At 44.0% G+C, this 24522-nt stretch overlaps 1 protein-coding gene across 1 annotated transcript in view; it reads left to right on the forward strand.

The window, feature by feature from the left end:
* Window positions 1–24522, forward strand: part of PCSK2 (proprotein convertase subtilisin/kexin type 2) — a 243014-nt gene that overhangs the window by 112408 nt on the left and 106084 nt on the right. The window contains exons 3-5 of the mRNA XM_004433731.3: window positions 13295–13408; window positions 15381–15489; window positions 22387–22424. Coding sequence (XP_004433788.1) covers window positions 13295–13408; window positions 15381–15489; window positions 22387–22424 — 261 coding nt within the window. The remainder of the gene's footprint in view (window positions 1–13294; window positions 13409–15380; window positions 15490–22386; window positions 22425–24522) is intronic.

The following is a 24522-nucleotide window of genomic DNA, read 5'->3' on the forward strand; positions in this document are numbered from 1 at the left end:
ACTCTGCCCTTGCAGTGTGAAAGCAGCCAGAAGCAGGATGTAAACAAATGGGCAAAGCTGTGTTCAACAAACTGTATTTATAAAAACAGGCAGTGGGCTGGATTTGCCAATCCCTGCTCTAAATGAAGAAAACATGCTTCAGAGAACTTGCAGGACCTACCTTAGAACACACACAAATAAAGAAGCAAACCAACCCAGGACCTGAACTTGGTTCTTTGTGGCTCCAAATCTAGTCCTCACTCACTGCATTATGTTGTGTTTGGAGCAAGGTCTTTAGCGCTTGGTAGAGTCAGGACTTTGGATCAAATCACCCACACTCTCCACCCATCCCCTCTTATTCCCACACACGTTTGTGAGGCAGCAGCTGGGGCTGGGGTACTATCGTTACCCTGCAGTCATGGAAACACCGTGAAGGTAACTGACCCACAGGCCTGAGCGGGGCAACCTTGATGCTATTAGCTCTCTCTAAAGAGGCCTGCCAGCCACAGACAGCATAATTAGTGAAACTTGCATTGTGTATTCAGTAAGATTCATCCGTTCCTTCCAGAAGCACATTATTGAGCCCTCCCTCCAGCACAGAATGGAGACTAGGCATCCCAGACACACCCTCACCCAGCATCCTCCTGGTTCACCAGCAGAACCAGACTGCGCACCAGCATCATGGTGGAGGTTTTGCAGGGGACGAAGCTTTTGGAAGCTGGAGCCATTCATTCCCAGCTGGGCGCCATGAGCGCCTTCTCTGTGGGCCCCACTGGCCTCTCTTCGCCTCTCACCCCCGAGTGCCTTCCCAGGAAGGTGGAGCACTGAGGGCTAGGCAGGTGTGAGGATGTTAGTTGGGCCACAGCTGGAGTGGACAGGGGCAGAGCCTTTGCCTCACTCCTCCCCTCCTCCGTTTTTTCCTCCCGGGAACCCTCTCCGTTAGACTGAGGTCCTCCTGCCCACCTGCCATAAGAAGCAGAGCTGTAATGTGGCACAGCCAGGCTCTCTTTGGCTACTTTGTATGCAAAGCTATTAATATATAATAGCCACAGCCTTCTACATTCACCTGTCAGGAGAACCTTGTTGAGAAGACCATGTCATTCTGGCCAAGGACAACATTTAGGAGTTCTTGGCATCTCTGGAAAATTGTCCTCTCATGCATACCCCAATCTAACCATCCCTTCCTCAACATCTGGCATAGTACCTACCATCTTTTAATATCCTTTTCCTTAAAAGAATTCTCTAAAGCCAACTCATGACATTCCCTCACCATCCTGGAAATAGGAGCAAGAGGAAGATTGAGACCACGCTAAAGCGCAACCACGAACACAGCACACACGTTCCAACAAATGTGAGAGCTGGAATTTTAGCTTCTAAAGGCATCCCCACTGGTTGCCTTTGCTCTTCACTCCAAACATTTTTCCACCCTTCCCTAATTACATTGACTTATTTCCTGGCATATCTTGTATACAGGGCTTTAGATGATAGATAGCAATTTGTTAATATCTTGTCACTGAGATGCAGTGACTGGAACTGTGGCCAGTGGCACGCAGCCATATCCTCTCCTCTCGATTGATTGTCTTTATTCTTGCAAGATGGGCAAACCTCTCTAAACGAGGGCAATCAATACGGTGCATTCAGCCGTAATTGTGGCTTAACTCCCTGTTCTATGAAAAGTTAAGCCCCGTGATTTGCCTATAATTGGGCTTTCCAAAAAGTCATCCCTGCCTGCTCAAGGGGGAAATTAAGCAGCCAGACTCCCTGACTGTTGGCTGCCTGCTCCCTCCCTCCCAGTGACTGACCTCCCTGAGTCAAGTCTTCCCTCCCCAAACCTCTCTCATGTCTAGATCCCTGTTTGGATCTTGACATCTAAGGCCAGCAGTCATGGCAAAGCAGATAAACTAGAACATCTGAGCTGAGGAGTGGCCTCCTTCCTCCATAATCTCCCACATCACCCTCAGCAATGGCTTTTCTGGGTTTCTTGTCTGATGAGCTGTGTTCAGGTCATCAGTTCAAACTCTAAGATAACACTCTGGCTTGGCAAGGCGAAGTCAAAAAGAGGTGGAGATGTGCTCTCCCTGCAGGTGGGTCTTCAGGACACACATGAGAATATAATCTAGCTGGTTTCTCTTGCCATGCTTAATTTGATTTGTCTTCAACTAGCTAAGAACAAGAAGAATGAATCAAAGGCACCCTGGGCTGCTTTGGAATAAGACAAGCCTGGGTTGAGGTGGGATGAAACAAGGACCATCCCACTGTCTTTCCAGAGGGCCTGAAATGTTACAACAATATTGGCAAGAATTATAGTAGCAATTACAGGCAGCTACTGAGAATTTACTATGGGCCAGGTGTCTATGTGCATCATCTCATCTGATCCTTGCCACAACCTAAATAGGTAGTGGGAGCAGAGAGGTATCAGGGTGCAATAGGGAATATGCAGACTGTGCAACCAGATAGAAGGGGTATTGTATGTTTCCTAGGGCTGCTGTAATCAAGTGCCATAGACTAGGCAGCTTAAACAACAGAAATTTGTCTCACAGTTCTGGAGGCTAGACATCCAAGATCAAGGTGTCGGCAGAGTTGGTTTCTTCTGAGGGCCATGAGGGAAGGACCTGTTCCGGGCCTTTCTCCTTGGCTTGGAGATAGCTGTCTTCATCTTGTATCTTCACAGCATTCCCTCTGAGTGCCTGTGTCCAAATTTCCTCTTCGTATTCAGACACCAGTCATATTGGATTAGGGCTCACCCTAAGGACATCTTTTTAACTTGATCTCTTTAAAGACACTACCCCCAAATATGGTCACATTCTGAGGTACCGGAGGGTTGGAACACCCACATATGAATATTTAGGAGAACATAATTCAGCTCATAATAGGTATGAACCATGCCTGTACTCTGGCCTACCTGTGTGACTCTTATCCAGCCAGTTACTTCTTCATGCCTTCATTCCTAACCCCCAGAGACTAATGTAAAAAATATAACTGAGATGATGTACCAGAAGTACATAAAGCACCACCTGGCACACAACCAGCCCTCAGTAAACATTAGTCTGTATTAGGTCTCATCCCCATTTTACAGGTGAGCAAACTGAGCCTTAAATAGGTTACTCGAGATCTCACAACCGGTGAACAGTAGGTACATCAGGGCCTTGGGACTGCCTGTCCCAAAGACCAAACTCTCATCCCTAATGCCACACTGCCTCCTTTGCCACAACGTTTTATACTAAATAGAAGTCAATATTGTGCCTAGATAGAAGTAAAGCTATATCATCCTTTCCACAAGATAAACCCAGCCCAATCCATTTCAGTTCTCTCCAGCGGCTCAAAGCTTGAAAGGAAATCCCCCCAGTGTGCCTCTGGCATCTCATGAGGGGAAGAACAGATCCTCTCCCTATTGGTTGCCCACCTCTGGGAGCACACGCCCGAAATGACTCAGGTCTTCTCCCCTCCCCAGGAGAGCAGCAATGGGGAGGATGATCAGGCAGCAGGGGGAGGGGGTGACAGAGGGGCCTTCTGACTTCAGCCTTAATCCTGCATCCCATGTGGACGCATCTTCAAGCCCGCCCACAGGGGTTCTAGCTAACACGCTGGGCACTATGCTTCTGGAATAGCTATTTTTGTTTTGTTTTAACCTATCAGGGAAAAAAAAAGTCCTCAGCCCATAATAAAGGCTGGGTGATTCACTGTGCAAATTAAGAGGTTTTTAATAAATAGAAGATCCATGTTCTTTGGAAACTTTGCTATATTCTTGATACTGCCCACCCCCAGCCATCCCCCCATTGAGACCAGCTAGCACTAGGTGAACGTGGAGAGATGATTTCTAGTGAGTAAATGGAATGTATTTTCTTATGGATTCGAGTTTGTTCTCTTCCAGAGAGAGCACTCTTGATGTTGTTTGAGGTGGATGCTCTTTGTCCCTCGCTCTCATCTATAGTTTGATTTGATTTCAGTTCTTTCCCCGTGTTGTGTCAGGACGGGGACAAGAGAGAAGAGGGAAGAGCAGAGAAGTCCCCACACACTGTTTCTCAATCACCTGGAAAGCTTTAAGAAACGCTGAAGCTTCTTATGTGGAAGACAAACACATAGATATGGAGAACAGACTGGTGGTTACCAGAGGAGAAGGGGGCGGGGGGAGGGTGAAAGGGGGCACATGTGTATGGTGACTGATGGAAACTAGGCTTTTGGTGGTAAACGTGATGCAGTCTCTACAGAAGCTGAAATACAATGATGTACGCCTGAAATTTACACAATGTTATAAACCAGTGTGACCTCAATAAAATAATAAAATTAAAAAAAAAAAGAAACACTGAGGCCAGGGCCCACCCCCAGCGACTCATTTTACAAGCTCCCCAGGCGACTGTGCTGTGGGCCAGGCTTGGGAACCTCTGCTTCAAACACAGAGGCCTCGTGGATATGTCACAGAACCAAAGGGGATGGGTCTTGGAGCTCAGCTCCTCCAGGAGGTCTCAGCCCAGGATGTGAAGCACAATCACCAGTGGGCTCTTAAGAGTACACGCTCCTGGGCGGCACCCCAGCCCCACAGGAGCAGCACAGCCTCATTAGAGTGTCAGATCTGTATGTTTTTAAAGTTGCCCACACTCACACACGTTGCTAGTGAGCATGCAATTGGTAAAAACTTTCTGGAGGGCATTTGGCAATAATTGCCCTATGCAAATTTGAAATCAGAGTCATCGACCCAGCAATCCCAGTGCTTATAGTTTATCCTAATGACAGATTCGAAAAACGTCACCAGTGTGTGTGTGTGAAGATATCCGTGGCGGCATTGAATGGAACTGCAAAATAGCTACAACAAAATACGCAGCCAACCAGTATTCTTCAATAGGTGACAAGAGAATTAAATTTGCTTTAACCACGTGATGAAATAATATGCATCTGTTAAAGAGAATGAGAGAGTTTTCATTAACAGTATATGTAAGCATGATCCTTTTGTAGTAAATTTAAAAGAAATACTATCAGACATTATATCTGTATTACAATAGATAATACGTGTGTTATGTATATATGTATATATGATATATGCAATATATGTAAATCTACTAGTTATATATTTATATATCTATAGGTAGATATTAAACATACGGATATTATATGTCAATATTTTATATATATGTATATATATATAAATCTCTCTTTTAAATTTACTACATTATACTAGTTTCCTGTGGGTACCGTAACAAATTAGCACAAACTTGGTGACTTAAAACAACTTCTATTTATTCCCTCACAGTTCTGGAGGGCAGAAGTCCAAAAGCAACATGTCAGCAGGGCTGCGCCCCTCCGGAGGCTCTGAGGGAGAAGGCTCCCTTGCCTCCTCCAGATCCTGCTGGCTGCTGGCATTCCTGGGCTTGCGGCTGCATCACTCCAATGTCTGCTTCCATCTTCACCTGGCCGTCTCCTCTTCTCTGTGTGCGTCTCTCCTCGGTGTGTCTCTTATAAGGACATGTGTCCAATGACACACAATTTAGGGCTCAGATAATCCAGAATGATCTCATCTCCAGATCCTTGACTCAATCACATCTGCAAAGACCATTTTCCAAATAAAGTCCCATTCACAGGTTCCAGGGATGAGGATGTGGACATATAATTTGGGGGGACATATATTTTGGGGGGAACATTCAACCCACTACACTGTAAAAAAATCATGCTAAATATACTGTTTCTAAAAAAATCTCCCTCTTTCTATATATATGTATTTGTGCATACTTATAAACATTTTTCTAGAAAAACTCACAAGAAGTTCTTCACAGTGGTTTCCTTTGAGGAGAGAGCTACTTGGGAGCAGGATGGGGAGAGGAGAATAGAATGTTCCCTTTCCATTATATAACTTTCCATACTGCTTTAATTTTCTAACCATGCACATGTGTTACCTTATTTTTTCTCTTTTTAATGTCAACAGGGATTATCGGGAGGTGGGGAAGGAATTATGTTTTTTCTTCTTTCCTACTTCTCTGTTTTAAAATAACAATTTTTAATTAATTAAAGCAGCAGCTCACCCAGGTGATTCTGATGTCCAGTGCAATTAGAGAACAGGTGATCTGATCTGGCCGTGTCCGTCCACAGAGAGAGAACCGAGGCCGAAGGCAGGGCAGGCCCGGGAGGGTGCGGCCCGAGGGGTAGTGGGCTTCTCCCTGCCCCTCACCTTGGGTGACGCCTTCAGCACGGTGATGGCCAGAGTCCTCACATCTGCAGGTCTCTTTACCACATGAGGATTCCGCAGCCTGGCTCCCGCCGGAGCCTCCCCACAGCTGGAGAGGTGGAGCAGGCCTTTTACACAGGAAGAAAACGGGCCGCCAAGACAGTGTCAGCCTTAGGGCAGACTGGAATCAGCTGGAGGGTTTGAGAAAATGGCCCCACCCCCAAGAGTCTAATTGGGTCCAGGCGTGGCCTGGAAGTGGCACCATTAAAGCTCCCAGGGGATTTGATGTGCATCCAGGTGGAGGACAGCTGACAGAGGACTGACAGAGGCAACCGACATTCGTGAACACCTGCTCTGTGCCAGGCACTGTGACAGGTCTCACAGCAACCGACATTATCCATTCCTCAAGACAACCCTCAGAAGCAGTTATCATTCCCATTTTAGGGATGAGGAAACTGAGTCTCAGAAAGGTCCCTATTATGCTCAAAGACACAGAGCAGCAGGGGCAGAGGCAGGTTTCAACCCCACATCTATGGCACCACAGAGCTCCTGACCCCCATCCAGGGCTTTTTCTAAGAAACCTCATCACCTCCACAGATGACTGTCTCCCAGTTGACTTATTAGGGGCTCCAGTCCTGGGGTGGGGCAAACTGAGAGAAGTTCTGCTTTGATTAACTGCTCAAAAGTTTGCCATCAGATAATCTGGAAAAGCAAAAACTATCATACATTATCAATTCTAAAATGCATGTTTTTTGCATGCCTCTTTCAACCGCTCTCAGCAAATGACAAGAATGACAAAATTTTTATTGCCCAGGCTGGTGCATCAAAACGTGCAGAATACTTATTGGCAGGCTGGAAGAAAATGCTGGAGACAATAGTGGAGCACTCTTTCAAGAAATGCTGATCACCAACACGTTTGATGGCACAGAGAACAACATCGTGTGGGAAACACAGACACAGACCACTCTGATTTAGACTCCATACGTGAAGGAGTTTAGGAACATCCCAACCAATTTATTTTACTAACATGTTCCCTTCTTTTATTTGTTTGCAAAAGTTATATATGGTAGAGGACATCTTTGTCAAATGAAATTATAAAAGCACTTTACATACAAAATAAAGTTTACAAATTAAAAATAGAAATACCATACGATCTAGCTATCCCACTACTGGGTACTTACCCAAAGAACATGATATCAACAATACAAGGAGATTTATGCATCCCTATGTTTATTGCAGCGTTATTCACAATAGCCAAGATGTGGAAGAAACCCAAGTGACCATCAACTAATGAATGGGTAAAGAACATGTGGTACATATATACAATGGAATACTACTCAGCCATAAAAAAGACAAAATTGTCCTATTTGCAACAACATGGATGGACTTTGAGGGTATTATGTTAATTGAAATAGGCCAGACAGAGACAGGCAAACACCCTATGATTTCACCGTATGTGGAAAATAAACAAATACACGGATAAAGAGAACAGATTAGTGGTTACCGGAGGGGAAGGGGGTAGAGGGAAGGGTGAAAGGGATAAAGGGGCACATGTGTAGGGTGACAGATAAAAACTAGACTATTGGGGGTGAGCAAGATGCAGTTTATACAGAAACTGATATATAATACTGCAAACCTGAAATTATACAATGTTATAAACCAATATGACCTCAATAAAATAACTAAAAAACAAAACAAAACAAAATTTACAAATGAGAAGGAAGTATTGTGACATAGCTTAATTTGTAGTGGTTGTATTAGTTTCCGTGACAAAGTACCACAAACTGGGAGGCCTAACACAACAGAAATTTATTCTCTCGAAGTTCTGGAGGCCAGAAGTCTGAAATCAAGGTGTTGGCAGGGCCATGCTCCCTCTGAAGTCTCTGGGAGTAGGCCTTTCCTTGCCTCTTCCAGCTTATGGTAGACCCAGGCACTCGTTGGCTTGTATTAGCACAACTCCGACCTCTGCCTCCACTCTCTTCATGCGGCTTCTCTCTGTGTGTCTGTGTGTCTTTCTGTGGTGTTCTCCTTGTGTGTCTCTCTGTCCTCTTCTTATGAGGACACCAGCCATATTGGATTAGGGGCCCACTCTACTCTAGGATGCCCTCATCTTAGCTAATTACATCTGCAATGACTCTGTTGACACAAGTAATCAATAATCATTCCATAGCAGAGATTTTTATTCAAGCCAAACTGAAGACTATAGCCCAGAAGTACAAAGCGTTCTGAAGAAGAGTGGTTTCCAGCACAGTTATATACCATTTCCAGAGAGACATACCCGAAGCATAACAGGAGTACTTCTTTCACAGGTTCAAGGAGATATTTTGTTACAGATCGGCACGTACACAGTGAGTCAACATGGCCTTGGTGCTGTGGGAAAGGAGCCATTCAGTCTTGTCTTTAAAGAGTGCTGGTGTCAAAGGAAGAGAGGCGTGCATTTTTTTATCCTCAAAGAGTCCATTCTTTACTTTAAGGTAACGATTAAAGCAGATGTACAATATATGTTTGTCATGCCGTAAGTCAGGTGCTCTGGTTAAAATAAAATTCAGGCCAAATCAGGTTCAAACCAGAATGACTTCTTCATATACTTGAAAATATAAAATGTCTTATATCAAGCCTATTCCCAAATAGGGTCACATTCTGAGGTACTGGGGGTTAGGACTTCAATAAATCTTTTAGGGAGACACCGTTCACCCCATAACAGTGGTAAATAAAATAACTCTTGGTAGTACAGAAAATAATAGTGCGACACAATCAACGGCGTAGATTCATAAACTTCAGTATTTTCAGGAAGACGTCAGTTTTGTGTTTTATGTTTCTTTGCTCGTGCTCACTTCACACCAAGATGTTCCTCACGCCCTTTGGAGGCAGGTTTCCCATGTTGCTGCCCTTTCTCTTGGCCCCTCCCTGCCCAGCATAGTAAATGCTAATTAGCAGCTGTTTAATTATCAGCCTTAGGGGGAAGTGACCCAGGCCCTGATCCTTAGAGAGTTACATCCACGGTTCAGCTGTCCCAGATACTGCAAGGTTGACTGTGTTCTGTGACTTAGGAAGAGGCAATGTGGCTTAGTAGAAAGTTCACAGCATTTAGAATTGGTCAACCTGGGTGACTCTGCCATGTTTTCAACTGTTGGACAATGGCCTCTGAACCTCCGTTTCCTCAACTGTAACCACACCCACCCACAGTTTTGTTGAGAAGATGAAATGCAGTGAAAGTACCTCATTAACATAACATAAAATAGTACACAAACATGCCGAGACAGTATCCGCTCCATCCTAGTGTGTACACTGTAGATGCACAAAAACATTTGTTGACCGAAAAATCCTTAATTGAAGAGAAAGCCTGGAAGAAGGAAGAAGTGGGTGGAGTTCTTGGGTACAATTTGTGCTGTACACATGTGTCAAATTAAGGTTTAAAAGTTGAACCAGAACTGTAGAATATCCATCTGTTCATTTTTAGAAAATAATACCCAGTCACAAACACTCCTGCTTTCTTATATTTTTCATTTGTATAAATGTTTAGGTCAATGAACCAACTTGGGGAGTGTTCTAAAACTAAATACCGAAGCTAACTGTACTGTATTTTTTGAGAAGCCAAGAAGCTATGGTTAAGCTGTACACATGTCATTGGTGCCATATCTAAGTGGTAATGAAAGGCATCGTGTGTGAAAGGTTACAATTCAGAGGAGGAAGAAACAATAGAAGTGGCCTTTTAGTTATAATATGAGGAAGGAATATAGACACTAGGAAACACTTCTCTGACATTAAGAGCTTTATCATACATAGAACTGTAGTGCTGAATCTTCTCCAGAGATCCTTAAAAATAGTTTATAACCTCAACTCTCTGCTCATGGCAATTTCATTTATGATAGAAAACAATCTAAATGACCAATAAGAAGGAAATCATTGGGTAAATTATGGTACATTACTCTATGTAATTTGTTTATTTAAATTTATTTAAATTTAAATTTAAACATTCATTTAGGTAGCCATTAAAAATGAAAGTATGAGAGCTACGTAGCCACATATTAAAATTTCTATGGTAGGATACTTAGTGAAGAAAGAATGCACAATTCTATCTATAGTGTGATTACTATTATGTAAAAATTAGGTTTAAATGCAAATTAGGACAGGACAAGAACCCAGAAAAATAAAAGCAATTGATGGTATTACATGGTATCATTGTAGGGAAAAAAACTCTTCTCCAGTTATTTGTGTGTAACAAGTAAAAATATATGTCTAAAAGGCGTTCATCTCTCTTGGAATTGTAACTGTGATCTGCACTGAGGACATGAAGATAAACTAATTGACTCAGAAAGCCCTCTGCTGTCTTAGGATTCCTAATTTTTAACAACACAAGATGCAAAATTGCAGACACCTAAGTCATGCTTTGGCACTTCTGAGTTGCAAGAAGGGGTCTAGAGAATGCAGCATTCCAAAGCATTGCTGGTCTCCATTAAAACCTAATTTATGAAATTAAAAATTAATTTTATGGAAATGAATTTAAACAGTCTTTTCATTAGAAAGCACTTGGTCTAATCGAGTTTGGAGCGATATTGTCATAGGCATTCCTGCACTGTTATTTAAAAAGATAAAATCCGATGTGAGTCTTCTTGTTCTTATGTTGCTGGGAAACAACCTACGGATGATAGTTTTCAACCTTACACGTGGGAGTTGCCCTTGCTTAGCAAAGGAAAGGTGCCGTTTCAACAAGGTCATTCATGACAATGAATCCACTATAACGGGAGTCCCTCAGTGGAGGCCAGTCAAGGGCTCCCATTAGTGAGCAGAGCAGATAAAGGCCTTGCCATGGGATCAGAATAGGAAGACGCGATGGCCAAATTCAGGCTCCTTTCCCAAAGTAAAGTGATGCTCTTATTTGAATACTTGCTTCCACAGTAAAAGAAAGTTTTAAGAGGGGTGTGTCTCAGGTCTTTACAGGTTGAGAACTACATTTACTTCAACATTTTAAACGTTCTACATTAATGAATACACCCACACACAGAGACACATATATAAATGTATATATATATTCTGTGGCAGCTGTGAGAATATGCCACACACACCTCTGACTTCAGGGAGAAGAATTGACCAAGGACCCCAGCTGCTGCACCCTGACGTCTATCACTGTGTTGGTAACAGGCCACTCTTCCCACGCTGCTCCAGCCACTGACTGAGCATGGCAGGGTACTGAGGCATGCCCGCCCTGGGAGACTCAGGGTTTCTCTGACAGCCCGCCCTGGATCCCTAACAGCCTTGCCAAACCTTCCTTAGACTATGGGGCAGTTGAGGACACTTTTGTCCGACCCTGTTCACTCTCTCCTTTACACAGTCAGACTTGCATCACAATTTCTTGCATTTTTCTCCTAATACAATCCTTGAACATTTAGTCTCATCTTGGCATCTGCTTCTTAGAAGATATATATATATATAATACACACACACACACGTATACATACGTATATGTGTATGTATATTTGAATCATAATTTATCTCTATTTGATGGACACTAGTTGTGTCCAGATTTTTGCCATTATAAAAATACCTAGCCATCCCATTTTTCCAATTATTTTTCTATGGGGGGATGATTTTTTTTTTAACTGTAGCACAGTGACTGACTCTTGTTGGAATACCTCCAAAGAACTCACAGAGCAAATGCCACACCTACCACCTCTTTTCTACATGTATTGAGTCTAGTAGAGTTAGCATTTCTCTGGCAAATGAGCTCCAGGCCTTCTTGTATGGGTGTGTAGAGTGAGGAAGTGAGAGCTCCTCTCTCACAGTGCTCCTCCACATTCCAGGGCAGCAGCAAGAGGAGGGGTTTCGGCCATACCTGTGGTCTCTTCATTCTTCCCTTCCTGCCATCACTCTGGATTTGATCCTCTTGTCTTCCTCTCATCCCGTGTCAGAGTTCTTGAGTGCAAGCAACAGAAATCGATTCTGGATCACTTACGCAAAAGAGAATTTGTTGGAAACACATAGGGAGCTCACAATCTATGAGAGGCTGAAGGATTAGTCTTGGGGGAGCCCCAGGGCTGTGCTGTGGGAACTGTAGTGAGGATCTTCACAGGGAGAGCCTGGTGAGTGAACCTTTGACACAAATAGTCTCCAAGGGTTCCTTCTACCCTCACATCGCTTTCCCAAGATTCAAATCCTGGGAGACAGATACCCATTGAGGCACCTCTGAGGCAAAGAGAGCCTTCAGTTTCTTTAAAGCAGACGGGTGCCTCGAATTTCACTCCCACCAGCACAGCACCCACTGGACTTGAGGTAAACCCCCAAATACACTGGGAAGATTTGGGAAAAGGAGAAGTTAATGTTGGGCAGCAAAATATAATAAAAAAAATAATAAGTATCCAGCACACACCCTTTTATATATTTGCATAGTCCTTGATTTTGTAGATGTTCAGAGACTGGCCGCCGCTATGGGATGATAAATTACTGCAATTTAACCCAAGTGAAAGAAAGTTTCGTGACTGGGACAATGTCTAGCTGTTGCCAGAATCCTGCTTGAACTAATTCAGCTCCCAAGTTTCATTTCCATTGGAGGACGTGGGGTTCTGTCTTACTGTCCAAAAATGACGTGTCATCATTGCGAGGACAGTGGCACCATCCATCAATTTCTCTTCAAATGTCCCTCAGCTACCTTCTAGAGTTTTGCTATGGGCTTGCTGGCTCTCCAAGCAGGTTTTTGTTTGTTTGTTCGTTTTTGGCTGATTCCCAAATATGATAGCACAATACTGTCAACAAATGTACAGGCTGGGAAGCCCTACAGAAAAATGACCTGTGCAGTTTTCTCTCTCTCCCTTCCTGAATCCACATCAATCTCCTTTCCTTAATAGAAGTAATTGTTCCATTGCTCTCTTCTATTTCACTTAACGACCCCACCACCTTTTCTTCCTTGAGAGTACTTTTCTCCATCTAATTCTTATTTTAAGGAAACTCACTTGGAGCCATCACCAAGGCCTATTAGTTCAGCGCAAGCAGAAGTAAATACTCTTGGAAAATAATCATAAAGTGAGAGTGTACATGAGATGAACTTGTTTTCTGCTGAGGAAAAAACACCTTATGTACAAATGAAATTTGAATTCCCAGAAACGAATTCCAGAAGAAGGGTGTTCAGGTTGATCTTCTGGTAATATGCCAATATTGTCTTTCCAGGTAAAAATGGCCTTGCAACAGGAAGGATTCAACCGAAAAAAGCGAGGGTATCGAGACATCAATGAGATTGACATCAACATGAATGATCCTCTTTTTACAAAGCAATGGTATCTGGTAAGCGTCTCTGTATTATTTCTAATGTTTCTCACCTTGGGACTTCAGATAAAAGAGCAGTTCTATTTCCTCACCATTCTGTGGGATGTCAGCCAGCATCCAACTCAGTGAACCTATCTGTCCCCTCTGATATGTATTGATTTTCTATCACCACCCATGCATCTCATTCTCTGATCTGCTTTCTTCTGGAACTGCTAAATAGCCATAATCTCCTGGGGTCAAAGCAACTACCAAGAGCTGGTCAGGTTCCTCTAGACTCTGAAAAGGCCCAGGTATGTGTGAGTGAAGACTTGCAAAAAACACGTAAAAGCCAAGTCAAAGTTCTGGGAAGAGTAATCTAGGGGTCTCAACTGGCAGAGTAACCGGAGGAAATGGTGAAACCACAGGCATGGGAGAGAGAATCAGGTGACTTCACAAGGGACAAGCAAGTGAGCTCGAAGACTGCAGTAACAAAAGTAGCATCTATTAGTGCTTCCTAAAATAAGGGCAGGAAATCAATTCCACAGGGCTTAATTGATGCAGGATTCAAGGCACAGAAACCCAGTCTGTGTCGTGAAGTATTTTCTGGCTTACCAACAGTCCTTCACGATCTATTTGGATGGGTTGGCTTATGTTTAGAAGGGGCTCAGTGCCTCCAAACCAACCAGAACTGCAGGGCTTATTGAAGGGAAAGGAGTGACTAATTTATAGATGTGAGCAAAGCTTTATTTTATTTAAGATTAAAATGTGATGAGCAAGAGAGAAAACTAAATTACAGCCCTGTGGACTGCTCCTTTACAGGAATGCATCACAGCTTCCCTCTTGGAGCTTCAGAGTTGACTATGCCTTACGCTTTTCGGCATGGAATTCTACAAATCCAATCTGGGTAACTGAATGAGCCAATGTGTGTCAGTCAGGATAGGCTAGGTTTCTTACAATAACAAACAACCCCCAAATCACAGTAGCTTCACAAATCAAAGCTTGTTTCCACTCATGCTATATGTCCAACACTTCCTAATCCCTCAGGGACCCCGGCTCCATCTTAGCTCCATCCCAACCCCTGCTTTCATGAGCCCCTCGGGGAGGGGAAGGGGCAAATCGCACACTGGCTCTTAAAGCTTCTGCTTAGCTGTGATAAATGGCACATGAGCTCACATTTCACTGGCCAAAACCAGTCACGTGTGCATTCTAACTTCCAAAGGGATGCAGTCATTTTTATAGAGAGCACTAAGGCGTTTGCACAATGTTTTAGCAACACCATAACAGCCAAGTGATCCCTGTGGGCTTCTGCCAGGACAAGCTCTGATTGCACTAATTTATTACAATTCCTTTTTGAGAAAATCTGCATAGGACAAAGATGCATAAAAGAGAGTAGTGAACATATTTATATGGAATTTTTCTCTGTTTTTCTTTCTTTTTTGAATTTCTTTTAGGGAAGAGGCTTTTTAAAATTATTTTTTGCATTAGAACATGCACTAATCTTTAATTCAGTTCAACAAATATTTTTACGCAAGACTTGGTGCGGTAGTACTGAAATTACACAGGTAAATAGGACATGCTCCATCTTGCAAAGGATATTGTTATTTAGTGAGGAAATCACATTCAAATAAGAATAATCCAAGACAATATGTGCTAAATTCCAAACATGAGGTCTAAATAAAGAGTTGTAAGAGTGAGCATTTAATTCTAAATCTGGGAGGGTTTCTTGCAATGGCAGCTCTAAGGGTTTCTCTAGTCAGAAGAGATGAGGGGATTGAAATTGTGTTTGCATATTTAGGAAAAAGGAAACATCAATTGGGTATATCAAAAAATGGAGGGAGGAGGCTAGAAGAGGTCAGTGGGGAAACCCCAAAAGTACCGTTTCATGGACGATGTGGGCTTTGAGTTGGCCCTGGAATAGTGGGTGGCAGCAGAGTTTGTCAGACAAACATTTACACAGATGCTTTACTACACCAAACTGATAAGATTCTCTGCTTTGGAATCCCTGAACCAGATCAATACTGGGCAAGCTGATGGCACTCCTGGCCTTGACTTGAATGTGGCAGAAGCCTGGGAACTGGGCTACACAGGGAAAGGTGTTACCATTGGAATTATGGATGATGGTGAGTATTTCAAAGCCTTTACGTCATTTGGAAGCAAGTATGTCTTTGCATGCCTTTGGAATATAAAAGATTCATTGTTTTGGAGATGCTATTCAGAGGCAGAATAGCCAGATGCTGGGCCTGATCACCATCTATACTGTGGCAAAATCCTTACCTTCCTCCAGATCAGAGGTCCTCAAACTTGAGGATTCCCTTAACAAATATTTATTAAATTAATGAATTAAAAAACTAAAAAAATGAACAAATGAAATCTTACCATCACTGAACCATAAATTCTCATTGGGCTGATGCTTATACTTCACCTTAAAACATCTTCTAAACCTGTTTATATTTACCATCTATTTCTCTAGATTTCTCTATTTCTCTAGATTCACACTATCCAATGGAGTAGCCACTAGCCATATGTGGCTGTTTACATTTAAGTTTTAATTATTTAAAGCTAAATAAAATTAAAGATTCAATTCCTCAATCACACTAGCTTCATTTCAAGTTCTCAAGGGCCACGTGGGGCTAATGGTTGACGAAATTCAATTCAGCTCCATTTCTATCATCGCAGAATGTTCTATTAGAAGTGTGGCTCTAGATCCATGAAATAGCTTTTTAGCAGCAGAACTGGGATTTGGAGAATTTTTTTTACTTTATTGCTTCTTTCAGAATGAACCCTTGTAAAGCAGACTTTGATAACATTTTATCATACACATCCCATATAATATGTTATGCTATCCCATATGCCTGCCAGATAAAGATTTAGCAGAGCTTTATTTTCTGTAGTTCGTGACATGAAAATCAATGTGTTTGAAGAATTGGTGTTTTTCTAACTACACATGTCCTTGGCTCTGCCAAGATTCTGGAGACTCTCTGCCCTGTTGTCATCTCATTGGGGATGCACTGTTGCCCTTCCTCAGCCGTCTGGTCCTCCAGGGAAAGCTCACTGAGCAGTATTGGTACAATGACGTCTACAGTCTATACAGAGAGGAAACAATGGAGACTTTTCCTTCTGAAGATCTTCAAAGAACACTGTTCTCTAACGCAAGCCTTTGAAGCAACAGTGATGGGAAAAGAAGGGAAGCCAGCGTGCGGAAAATTGGCCCTGTCTTTGTGTGGGCTCATTAAATGCCAACAGGAAAACAACGCCTCCATGTTTTCTGATGTGTGAGACGTTTTGAAGTGGAGGTAAAAGCTTTCTCCAGTGGCTGAGGGCTTTCACAAGAAGAAAGGAGCTGTGCATAAGAGCGTGTGTGCGCACAGATGTGGGGAGCTTATAACCACTTCTTCCTTCCTAATGCTTTGATTTAGAAACCAAAGTGGCTGAGGCCGGCTCACCCAGGAGACAGAAGCATCTAGGTTTGGGGGAAACCTGCCTAGGCTATATTGTAATCACCATTTCACACAGCATCGGGAGGATTCACACAGCATCTGGGGGATCAGAGAAGTGCCCTCAAAGTGCAGTGGCCAGACAAGCACAGTGCTCTTATGAAACCTCCAACAGCCCTCTGACGTCCGCTTCAGGATTCTTCAACTGTAGCCGCCTTGACTGAGTGCTCATCATCCCTTCCAAGACAGCAAAGGAGAAGACCACTCCTGACTCTGTCCACTTTTCCTAGCTTGAGAAGCTAAGGCCCTTATAAAGTCTCAGAGGAATTTCTTGTTTGATGTTATTTCTTCTGCTGATTTGGTGGCCTTTGGGATCCCAAAAAAGTGAACTCTCTGCCCTCTAAAACTCCTAACTTCTCCACTGTTTTGGTCATCTACTGCTACAGAATGAACCAGCCCAAAATTAAGTGGCTTAAAACAACCACCATGTTATTGTCTCTCACAGTTCTGTGGTTGACCAGGCTCAGCTGGACAGTTCTGCTGCTGGTCTCTCCGGGGTCTCTCATGCTGTTGGAGTCAGAAGGCAGCTGGGACTGGCGTCAACTGGAGGCCCGAATGGGTGCTGAAATGGCTTGGCCTCCCTCCTGCTCCATGTGGTCCCAGGGCCTCTCCTCTCCATGTGTCTCCCCAGCAAGGTGGCTGGATTTCTCACAGACGGCTGGGGGCTCCCAGGAACGGGAGTTCTAAGAGACAAGAAGCAAAAGCTGCCAGTCCTCGTAAAGGCTGGACCTGGAATGGGCAATTGTCACTCTGCCACTGCTGTTGGATACAGTCTCAGGGCCAGTCCAGACTCCAGGGGAGGGGAAACAGATTCTGCCTCCTGGTGCAGAGAGAAACAAAAGATTGCGGCTATCCTTAATTCACCATGTGCTTATTTAGTATGATAACTGAAGGAAAGAATGCCAAGCCATACTCCAAATCTGCTGTTCAATAGTAAGATGAGCATATTTGGGACAAGAGCGGCCTCCCATGCAACAAGGACAAGACTAGATGTTCAGCACCCTCTCACAGCGTAATTGGGCATCTCCACCCCAACACCTAGAAAGGGGAAGCAGTGATGGTGAGGCTGGGAGCATCCATGTTGCATTTTCTCTCTTAACTGCCTGGACATGTGAATGGCATGGTATTGTTTCCCAGATATCTCTCAGCAAGGTATCATTGCAAAACAAGGTTAAAGACAGACACAGATGCTGACCCTGATACCTAGGAGCAAGAATAGTCTAATATTTTATAAACATTGGCTCCCAATATTTTGGCCTGTATGGCGAATATTTGATTATCTGCATGAGAAAGGTTTAATTTGTGGACAGCACAGTTTAATAGCCGTGCACCCCTCTCTGGTTGCCCAACTCAACACTCGGCCGTCGTCATCTCTGCTAGATCCAATGACGTGATACCTGTTCAATAATTATCTGCTGCCTTCATGTAGGGGCAACTTCATGTCATTTCCATTTACCACACATCACTAAGAGAGTACCTCCACGGTTAGCTGTTGCCCAAAGGGGCAGAAAGCATTTCTTAGGGGTCTGCTATGACATCTCCGGCAGGTGTCACCAAGAACCCCACTTAATGGTGACAGTTTGTCCCTTTTGTTGCAATGGAATTGTTTGGTGTTGGGAACTTGACCTGGGAAATGAGATATGACCATAACAAGACACGGGGATGGACAGGACTCACCCAGCCTGGGCACGATTCAGGGCAGGTGGCTGGCTCTCAAGGTAAAGATGGTCAGGGAAGGCGCGGACAAGACCTTTAGCCACTCTCAGATGGAGCCAAGGAAGCAGGGTTGAAGGCCAGTGAGGCGGGGTCAGAGAGAGCCTCAAGGTAAGGTAACTGTAAAAACTAACATTTATTGAGCATTTGCTGTGTGCTAGGCACTACTTAGCATTTTGGAAACATTCACAATTATTCTCTAAGGTTAGTGTTATTATTACCCATATTTTGCAGATGAAGAAACTGAGGTCTAGGGAGGCAAGAAACTGCCCAAAGTCTCACAATTAATCCTAACCACCATCTTCAGCACCTGAAACCCGCCCCTTGGCTCTGCCTCCCTGGTGAGACTTTGTGAATGGGGCCTCATCCTTTTAAGTGGAGGTCCAAGCTTAAGGACCAGACAGTCACCCCCACCCTCCCAAGAGATTTAGAACTCTGCATCACATATAAAAGCAATGTTTTCTCTCCTACCCTGGGCTTCACAGGCCCCAGAAGGTCCAGCAGGACACCTGTTCAGTTATTATCGCTGTGTAACAAATGACTCCAACACTTAGCAGCTTAGAGTAACTATTCATTTTACTTATGATTTTGCAACACATGAATTCAAGAAGAGCCTGTCTGGGTAGTTCTCTCTTGAGGTCTCTCGTGCATTTGAGGTTAGATGTTGGCTGGGCTGCGGTCTTCTGAAGGCTTGACTGGGCTGGATGCTCATGGCTGGTGGTTGATACTGGCTGCTGCTGGAGCTCAGCTGAGGTGGCCAAAGATTACCTACACATGGGCTTCTTACATGACAGCTGGCTTCCTCTGGAGCAAGCGTCCGAAAGGAACAGGTTGAAGATGCCTGGCCTTTTTTGACCTAACCTGAGAAGTCATGCAAAGGCATTCCACTACTTCCTATTGGAGGGAGCAGTCATAGCCCACTCAGACTGAAGAGGAGAGATTAGACCCACCTCCAATGAAGGGATATGGCATTGTCACATTGCGGAAGACCACATGGGATGGGAGATATTGAACCACGTCCATTGAGGCCTATTCCTCAGCAACAGATAAGTCAGTGGGGGTGGGGCAAAGGGATAACTCCCTTGGGACAATGGAAGGAACCGGGCTTAGGACTGGAATCTTGAGATGTTATACATCTCAACCGAACTATTAACATTCTACTAGGAGCTTTGTACATGGAGCCCCTTGCTAATTCCCTGAGGTCTCCAGAACTATCTGGGCTTCCTGAGAATTTGGACTATTGTGGATTAGACTTTCAAATTAATGATGGGATACTAATGGTGTATGAACAAAGATATAAGCAGATATTTGTCATTTGTGTACCACATGCATTATGATTGGCTGGTGATAGTCTGCTCTGTAGACTGTGAGCCATAGATTGTTGTGTGGCTCGGGTTCTGTGTCTGAATCATCTGTGTTTTTCCAGGACCTACAAAGTGCCTGGCATTCATTGCTGAAAATACATGAATGCATGAAAAATAAGGATGAACAGATTGCTAATACAAAAACTGAAAAATAAATAAGCTGATTCAGAAGCTGTATTCAGTCCATTCCACCTCAAAAAACAATCAAATATTCAAAAACATTAAAATACTGTTTAATTACCAGGTTATTATTTTCATGCTTTAGTTCATTATTATTTTTTATGAGTCACGTCTGTCATCCTTCACAATTCCATCAATAATCTTTCATTTCTCCGACCAAAGTCCGTGTGTGTTCTAACCTAACACTTAGTCTTCCCCTTAACCTAATTAAAGATCCTTTATTTTAATTGGGCTGAATTTATCTTGTTTTAATTCTAATTTCCTTCTGGCCTCAAATTATCTCTTTGCTTCAATATTTTCCCTTCACAGAGAAGAGACTATTATTTCTCAGAAAATTTCTCTCCTAAATACATCTTGCATTCTCAGAACAAGGAGTCATGTTTTAAAAGTTAACTCCTTGGGACCGGCCCGCTGGTGTAGTGGTTAAGTTCGCACGCTCCACTTCTGCAGTCCGGGGTTCACAGGTTCGGATCCTGGGGGCAGACCTATGCACCGCTCATCACGCCATGCTGTGGTGGCGTCCCTTGGAAGCAGAGGAAGATGGGCGTGGATGTCAGCTCAAGGCCAGTCTTCCTCAGCAAAAAGAGGAGGATTGGCAACAGATGTTAGCTAACCACTTTTAATGAATTGGCTCTAATCTTGAAAATTGCTTTGCAAGGTAAATAATATCCCCATTTCAAAGATGAGGAAACCGAGGCTCAGAGAGATTATATCACTTGGCCAAAGCCACACAAATATTATAGCATCTGGAATGGAACTGGATCTGTTGGTCTCATAGCCTGCGCTCATCCTCAACTCCACTCCACAGCCAACGTGGACCATCTCCGAATTAGGGTCCAGAACAAGGGCCTGCAGCCTTTAAAACTATTAGTCTTTAAATCTTCTGACCTCGCCCTTCTGCAGTCACTGGGAGGGAAGGAGGAGGATGTTGGTGGGTGGGAAGTGACTGGCCATACTCTCCCAAGCTCTGGAAAGCAGCCATGAGGACAGCAATTGCTTCACATGTCAAAATATCACCAGCAAAATGTAACGCATGCTCTGTAGAACAGTGACTCCTGGTCTGGAAATTACTTATTTAACCAGAAAAAACAAAGGAACATTTCCTTTTCGAAATATACATCCCAATACTAGTTCCTTTTTGCAGGGCAAAGCTCTAACTGTGCCCTGGCCTTAGTAGGCAGGCAGTGAAGACGCCAGCTAGGAAGGGGACTTAACGATACTTCTAGCTTTTAAATATTGCAACCCAATAGAGTTATCAAATGCCACTGGGCTAAGCACACCTCACAGTTCTCACCCCCGCTTGGCTGAGAAGAAAGCAAGCACAGAGAGGCCAAGCGCTTTGCCTGACATCCTGCCGCCAGATGGCGGCGTGGTCGGGATTCAGACTCGGGTCTTTGACTTCAACACATACACTGGTAGCCATTATGCCAGGAGGTACAGGAACCTGGTGGTGTCTCGGAGGGCTGGATGCTCAGGTGTGACTGCTGCAAACATTACACGGCTCTGCAGGCCTGAATGAGAGCTTTTCAGCTTGCCCTTGAAGTTCCACGGTGCCTTCTGAGGCCCGCGTGGCTGATGGAACCCAGCAGTGCTCACAGACCATAACTCTCTTATTGCAGTGACTACTGGGCAACAACACAGGCCACATCCAGGAGAAAGCACAGGACTCCTGCCAGGAGGCTTGGGTCTCAGGCTTCCTGGAGAGACAGCGTTGACTCCCACCTGGACACCTCGCGGGAAACTACCCGCCCTTTGCCTAATTGCTTTTCTCGCCGAGCCGTGTTCCTCTTATTATTTCCATGCCAGAGAATGCTCTCCTAATCCATTGCTGTCCGTGCTCTGTTAAATAATAATCGCTTTTCCTCCCCAGGGCCAGTTTCATTTCAGAAGAAATGCCAGTTGGCGCTTTAAAAATGTCAGGATTTCCACGAATCTCTCATAGATCACTGCCCTGATGAGCCATCCGTCTGGCGGCCACTAAGCCCCTTAGCGCTGACATTTATGTCAGAGGAGTCATCCCAGGGCCCCAAGCTCTAACTGGCTTCACTTCTCTGATGCGTCTGGTGACAGCTGTCTCTCCTCGCGGGCGGTACAGCCCACCCTCACTCGGGAATGGAAGTGCAAGGCTGGGGCCTCGGGCACAGGCGCTCACCCCCGCCCACGTCTCCCGGCCCAGCCCCGTAAGGAGGGTGGTTTTTGAGCAGCTTTCCCGAGGACACAGTGGCAGGTATTAACCTTTCGTTCCTGTGCTGTTGTCTTTTCACAGGGATTGACTATCTCCACCCGGACCTGGCCTCGAACTACGTAAGTACAAGCCGATCTGTGTGGGGAAATGTGTGCATCTTGTGTTCGTGTGTCCATCATTATTAGGAACACACACATGCATCATGCACATAGGACATGCACACGGGAACACGTGCGTGCATGCACACACATGCACACTAGAACTGCCTATCCTGTTGGAGCCACAGCTCAGGCCAAGGGCAGACTAACAAGACACGGGGCTGGCAGCAGGCAAAGGCAGTGGCTTTGTGAGAAGACAAGAAGGAAAGTTGAGGTCTGAAAGAACAGAGTGCCCAGAAGAAAGGAACAGGGAGAGGAGAAGAGAGAGGCTTGGCAAGATTTAAAATCAACTCTAGCTGAGGATATTGAATGGAAGGGTGGAAATGAGCCCTTTGGGCTCTTGCTGGATGAAACTGATGGCAAAAAGCCAAAAAGTGCAGCAACTCACACTGCAACCATAGCTTTATGAAAGCAGGAACGTCAATTTTTTTTATTATTTTTGTGTTTATGAGCACTCCACTCCGACCTTCCCCCACAACATTGGGTTCAGCATTTAGGATCCCTTGACCAATAAGAAATATTAGCAGAGCATCACGGTGACACTGTCGGGCTAGAACCACGTGCTCTGACTTTTGACAGAGCAAGTCCCACCGCTTTCCTGATAAAATCTACAAACTCTTTAAACATGAGGGATCTCTTTATTTTAACCCCAGAGAGTACGCTATTCAAGCATTGGTGTGTTCACTTAAAATTCTCTAAACTGTTACTAAGCTACATTTCTCCTGTAACCTCTAGATAGTATTTTTGTTTTTAATGTGATTTTAATAGCTGAAGAGACTCATATTTAGAAGAAATATGGACCTAAATAGAGAAAAGATGGTTAGCAAAAGCATTTCGGGGTCAACATTCTGGGTCATTCATCCTGGAAGGTGTGTGTTTACATTGCAAAGAAAGAATGGAGATTTTCCATGTGTTTAGTACATCAGCCATCAGGAAACAAAGCACCAATGTGCTGGGTGTCTACTTACTGCATGGGTCTTATAAATCTAGAATAGTATACATTGGGCTGAGCATCTTTTTTAATAATAATAAAATAAATTAAATGAATCATCGGCACAGTCCAGCCAATGTGCCCCCAAAGAGAAATGACGGAAATTAATCCAAAGCTCTATTCCCAGAGATGAGAACCCACTCTTGTAGATAAGACAGCAAAGAACTGCCTATGAGCTGTAGATTCCACCTCAGCATCCATCTGCAGAGCCTAAGGAAACAGTGACCTCCTTCCCTTCCAAGCACATTGTGTGCCCACTGTTCCTTTTGCTCCTTTAAAGAGACTGCGCCACAAAGGGCCTCGTCTGCCTCCTCTAATACCCTCCCTTTCTCTGCCTCCCTGAGAACTCAGGGCCCTGGAGAGTTCTCCAAAGGGCAGAGTGAGAAACGTGAGTATTGCATTTTCTCCAAGACTCTGATACCCAGAGGCCTTTCCTTACAAAGAAATGGCAGGGATAACAGGCTGCAGGGTATCCCCGCTTCCACTTGATATGTCATGAACACTTCTAAATTATTAAATATTCTTCAGAACATGATTAAAAGGACTATATGCCTCATGCTGTAATTTATTTAAACTTGCCAAATCCCCAAATGTTGGACAACCAGGTTGCTTCCAATGAGTGTCTCACTCTAAGAGAGAATGATGGACAGCAACAGGGGTGGTAGAGGGACTCCAAACCATAACTTGCTAAGCAGAGCTGAAAGAACTGGGAAAAAAAAACAACTTCAGAGGCACATTAAATATGTTTTCAAATATTTCAAGTTCTCTATGTGGGATGAGGCATTCAACTTGTTTGGTAATTTCTCCCAAGAAAATTCCCACCAATGGGTGACAACTGTGGGAGGAATATGTTAGTTCAGCTAAAGGAAGAGCTAATGATGAAAGTTAATTTAAAAAAAAGGAATTAGCTCTCCCAGTAAGTAATGAGTTCTCCATATCTGAAAATGTTCAAGAAGAGGGTTGACAGCCATTTGGCAAGGATGCTGTTGAGAAGATGACAACGTCTACACTAAACTTAAACTAGGTGACATCTAAGAATTGAGCAGAAAATGTGAGTTCTCTACAAAA

The sequence above is a fragment of the Ceratotherium simum genome, chromosome 21 (assembly GCF_057802395.1).
Source record: "Ceratotherium simum simum isolate JZ-2026a chromosome 21, ASM5780239v1, whole genome shotgun sequence".
In the NCBI taxonomy this organism is placed as follows: Eukaryota; Metazoa; Chordata; class Mammalia; order Perissodactyla; family Rhinocerotidae; genus Ceratotherium; species Ceratotherium simum.